The sequence below is a fragment of the Dendronephthya gigantea genome, unplaced genomic scaffold, assembly GCF_004324835.1.
Source record: "Dendronephthya gigantea isolate DGI-Jeju-01 unplaced genomic scaffold, DenGig_1.0 1312, whole genome shotgun sequence".
In the NCBI taxonomy this organism is placed as follows: domain Eukaryota; kingdom Metazoa; phylum Cnidaria; class Anthozoa; order Malacalcyonacea; family Nephtheidae; genus Dendronephthya; species Dendronephthya gigantea.
The window spans coordinates 42229-47261 of record NW_021164319.1 but is presented as its reverse complement, the minus strand read 5'-3'; the positions used below and the strand labels follow the sequence as shown (position 1 = coordinate 47261).

Sequence of the window (5033 nt, the reverse complement as noted above, 5' to 3'; positions counted from 1 at the left end):
AACTTTGACGCAAAGAACGATTTAGAATTCTGTGATGTATGTACCCAAGGAAAATTGCATCGTTGTACATTTCCAAATTCTGGTGCAAAGCGAGCGAAAGAGCCACTTGGTATTGTGCACAGTGATGTCTGTGGTAAGATAAATACCAAATCCTGTGGTGGTGCTGAATACTTTCTAACCTTCACCGATGATAAAACCCGTTATGTGTGGGTGTATCCACTGAAGCAAAAGAGCGAAGTTTTCACTCGTTTCTTGGAATGGAAAGCAGTTGCAGAAAAATCGAGTGGCTATAAGTTGAAAACTCTCAGAACTGACAATGGTGGTGAATTCACTTCAACTGAATTTGAGAACTACCTGAAATCAGAAGGAGTAAAACATGAGTTAACGATACCAAAAACCCCAGAGCAAAATGGTGTTGCTGAGCGTCTCAACAGAACACTTGTTGAAGCTGTCCGAGCTATGCTGATTCAAGCTGAACTGGCTCAGAGGTTTTGGGTTGAAGCTCTTGCAACAGCCGTGTATTTACATAACCGAAGTCCAACAAAAGGAGTGGTCAAAATGACTCCATTCGAAGCCTGGACTGGAGTGAAACCAGACGTCAAACACCTACGAATCTTTGGATGCACTGTGTATGCACACATTCCAAAAGATGAGAGGAAGAAGCTTGATCCAAAAGCAAAGAAATGTGTATTTCTTGGGTATGGAACAGAAACCAAGGTATATTGCTTGTATGATCCTGTGAGTTCAAGAGTTATTTATAGTCGTGATGTAAAATTCAATGAAAGAGAATTTGGCAGTAATAAAGAGCTTCAAGAGAATGAAACTTGTGATGAACTTGTAATTCTTGAACTGTCAGATGACAATAATATTGAGGATGATCAAGCAGCTGATATTGAGATTAACCAACGCCATCCAACACGAGAAAGGCGTCCACCTGATCGTTTTGGTGAATGGGTAACTATTGCTAATGAAGATGAATGTTGAGCCTACGACAGTTATTGAAGCATTACATGGTCCACATGCAGAACAGTGGCGAAAAGCTATGCAACAAGAGATTAATTCACTTCAAGAGCATGATGTGTATGAGCTCATAGAACTGCCTAAAGGACGGAGAGCAGTTGGATGCAAGTGGGTATACAAATTGAAACGTAATGCTGATGGTTCAATTGAGAGATATAAAGCAAGACTTGTTGCCCAAGGTTTTTCTCAGAGATATATGGAGTAGACTACGACGAGACATTCTCCCCAGTTGTGCGTTTCGAATCGATACGGACAGTCATTGCATTATCTGTTCAGAAAGGTTTGAAGCTGCACCAAATGGATGTAACGGCTGCCTTCCTGAATGGAGAATTAGAAGATGAAGTATATATGAAACAACCGGAAGGGTTTGAAGTTAAACGGAAAGAGCACTTAGTCTGTAAGCTCAACAAAAGCTTATATGGTCTAAAGCAATCATCCAGATGCTGGAATTCGGTATTGGATGAACATTTAAAATCAATTGGTTTTATCCAAACAGAAAGTGATCCTTGTATTTACGTGAAAGAAGAGGACGGTGATACTTTCATTGTTGCGATTCACGTGGATGACATCATTCTTGCTGGTAAAACTGATGAAAAGATCGCTAAAGTCAAAGAAAGCATTGCGAAAAGATTTCAAGTGAAAGACATGGGAAAACTTAATTATATTCTTGGTCTACAAGTAGTTCAAGAGAACGGTAAAGTGTGGATTGGCCAGCCTAGCTACACGGAGAGTATTTTAAAGAAATTCGGAATGGAGAACTGTAAATCTGTCGAGACTCCTGTTGATATGGGTTCAAAGCTTGTCAAAGCAACGAAAGATGGTGAACTGTGTAGCAAAGAAGAATATCAGTCAGCAGTTGGTAGTTTGTTATACTTGTCATCTGCAACGCGACCTGATATAACATTTGCGGTTAACAATGTCGCAAAATTCACCGCGAACCCAACAAAAGAGCATTGGATGGCCGTGAAGCGTATTTTCCGGTATTTGTCAGGAACGGTGAATTATGGACTACATTACTCAGAACATGCTAGTCGAGATTGTGTCGGTTTTTCGGACGCGGATTGGGCAGGCGATTTAAACGACCGAAAGTCAACTTCTGGTTATACATTCCAGATGAGCGGAGCTTCTATTAGTTGGAGAAGCAAGAAGCAAACATGCGTAGCTTTGTCAACGGCTGAAGCCGAATACATTGCATTGTCTGCTACTACTCAAGAAGCATTGTGGATAAGACAATTGTTGGACAATCTTGGCATAGATGTTAAGAACCCATTAACCATTTATGAGGACAATCAATCAGCTATTGCCATGTCCAAGAACCCACAATTCCATGGGCGATCCAAACACATAGACATAAAATATCATTTTATACGAGACCAAGTAGAGAAGAAAACAATTACTGTTCTCTACTGTCCAACAAACAGCATGCTATCCGATTTATTTACTAAGGGTATTCCAAAGGAACAATTTAAGAAACTGCGTAAACTAACAGGCGTTACAGTTAAACCTAATTAAAAGGAAAAACATTCGAACTGCGATTGAGAAGGAGTGTTAAAATAGTTTATGACGTCACTCTTGTTCGAACGTTTGATGTATGTATTTTAGTACCTCGTGTTCATGTTCTAGCTTATTCTGTTGTCGATTCAGTGATTTTGTCACGATATTTTACCTTATAAATATATTCATATTCCTCGCAATAATGTGAATCCACTAAATTCATCAGTTGAGATAGAGACAACAGAACATCCGCTGTCGAATGAGACTGATGAGATAGGAGCAAATGAATTTACTGAACAACGTGAACAAGGGCAAGATTGCATATCTGAATGTTGCAAACATGATCTCCCAAATCCTTACCATCCAAATATTGACTTCCATTCAACCAGCAAGAGACAAGGACAGCAAACTCGGTTATTTTCTTCCAACTGGTTCAAGGAATATAACTGGTTAACGTTTTGCACTTCAAGGAATAGTGTGTTTTGCTTCTATTGCCGAAAAGCATATCCATCGGTATTTAATAAGAAAGCCGAACCCGCATTTACTGATAAGGGTTTCAGTAACTGGAAGAGGGCAAAACAAAAATTTCGTGAGCATGAGTGTAGCTAATCTCATAAACACGCTTTACTTTCTTATCAGACAAGGCAATCATCAGTAAAAGGCTCGGTAGCTTGTCTGCTTTCCAATCAAGTACGCAAAGATCAAGCTAAGCACCGAAATATGCTCATGAAGTTATTATCGTTCCATAAATTGTTTCTGCGACAGGGTGTTGCCATTCGCGGACACACTGAAGAGGAAGGAAACCTTTACCAGGATCTTAAATGCAGGTGTGAAGGTGTGCCTGGTCTTGAAGCATGGTTAAGAAAGGGAGAGTACAGATCACATGACATAATCAACGAATTGATCGAATTGATGTGTATGAAAGTCTTGAGAGAACTACTTGCGGAAATTCGGGATGCTGAATGCTACTCAATTATTGCTGATGAAACCCGAGACCTAAGCGGTGCTGAGCAGTTTTCAGTTTCCATACGTTGGGTAGACTCGGAGTACAACATTTCGGAAGATCTGATTGGAATGGTTGAAGTAGAGAACACAACTGCAGAAGTCCTAACATCGGTAATTAAGGACACTTTGTTACGTTGTGTTCTTCCGCTTTCTCAGTGTCGTGGACAAGCATACGATGGGGCTGCCAATATGGCAGGGTGCATTAGCGGTGTTGCAAAGCGCCTTCAGGAGGACGAGCCGTCTGCACTCTTTGTTCATTGCTTGGCACATAATCTCAATTTGTGTCTGCAGGATTGCGGGCGTCAGTGCGATGCAGTGAAAGAAGCTCTCAATCTGACTTCGGGCGTGGCTACTATAATACGTGCATCGCCAAAGCGTTTTGCAATTTTTAGACACTTACAAGAAGAATTTAACATGGATGCTTCGGGATTGAAACCACTATGTCCAACCCGCTGGACTGTGCGAACAGGTGCGATCAACGCCATCTTGAAGAACTATGAAATCATCTGTAATGAACTGGAACAAGTAAGTAAGGATTCTGGACCTTCAGCTTCAAATGCATCTGGATATGTTGCTTTAATGGAAAGGTTTCAAACTTTCTTTGGGCTACGCCTGTCATACTTGGTGTTCAGTGCTACTGAGCAACTCTCCAGAACATTACAGGGGCATGACCTTAATGCTCAGGATGCTGCGATGGCTGTCTCTCAAGCAGTATCGTTCCTTACAAGGCAACGCTCAGACGCAGCATTTTCTGAATTCTTTCAAGCGACCGTTAGCAAGTCAAAGAATCTAACCGAGCCGCCCAAACTTCGCAGGCCTAAATCTATACCTAAACGTCTTGACGACGGTTCTGCCAATCACACATTTACGTCTCCAGAAAGTTTTTTTCGTCATCAGTATTTCGAAGTATTGGATCTGGTGATAAATGAGATGAGGCGCAGATTCAACCAACCTTCTTTTGCAATTTTGAAAGAAATTGAGAGTTTACTATTGAAGTCTTGTAGTGGTGTCACAACCCAACCATCTGAAAGTTTGTCAGCATTATATGCAAAAGACCTCGACCTTGACAGATTGAAGGTTCAGCTGTGCATGCTTCCAGACTTAGTGCGACTGCGAATGTAAAACACCAATTGGGTGTGAAAAAGGTAACTTCCATAGGTACCATCGTGCAACTCTTCAATACCTGTCCCTACAGTAAAACCATGCTGCAACAAGTCGACAGGCTTCTTCGAATTTTTCTAACAGTTCCTATGGCCAGTGCTACCGCTCAGAGAAGCTTTTCTGCTTTACGAAGGCTCAAGAACTATTCACGAACCACCATGAGCCAGAAACGACTGAACCACCTTATTTTGATGCATATTCAAAAAGACAGAACTGATCAACTGGTCGAACTGGAACTAACAAGTATTGCACAACAGTTCGTATCTGTGAATGAGCGACGAATCAACTACTTTGGTTCTTGGGACTGTTAAGAAGGGAACTATTCTGCAACTACTTGAACCATTTTTCAATCT

The 5033-nt window shown here is 41.1% G+C and overlaps 1 protein-coding gene across 1 annotated transcript; it reads left to right on the top strand.

The window, feature by feature from the left end:
* The first annotated feature begins 3234 nt into the window (after positions 1-3234).
* Positions 3235-4641, top strand: LOC114545143 (zinc finger MYM-type protein 1-like). Its single transcript, XM_028563488.1, has one exon. The coding sequence runs from the start codon at positions 3235-3237 to the stop codon at positions 4639-4641; it is 1407 nt and encodes a 468-aa protein (XP_028419289.1).
* Positions 4642-5033: the final 392 nt, after the last annotated feature.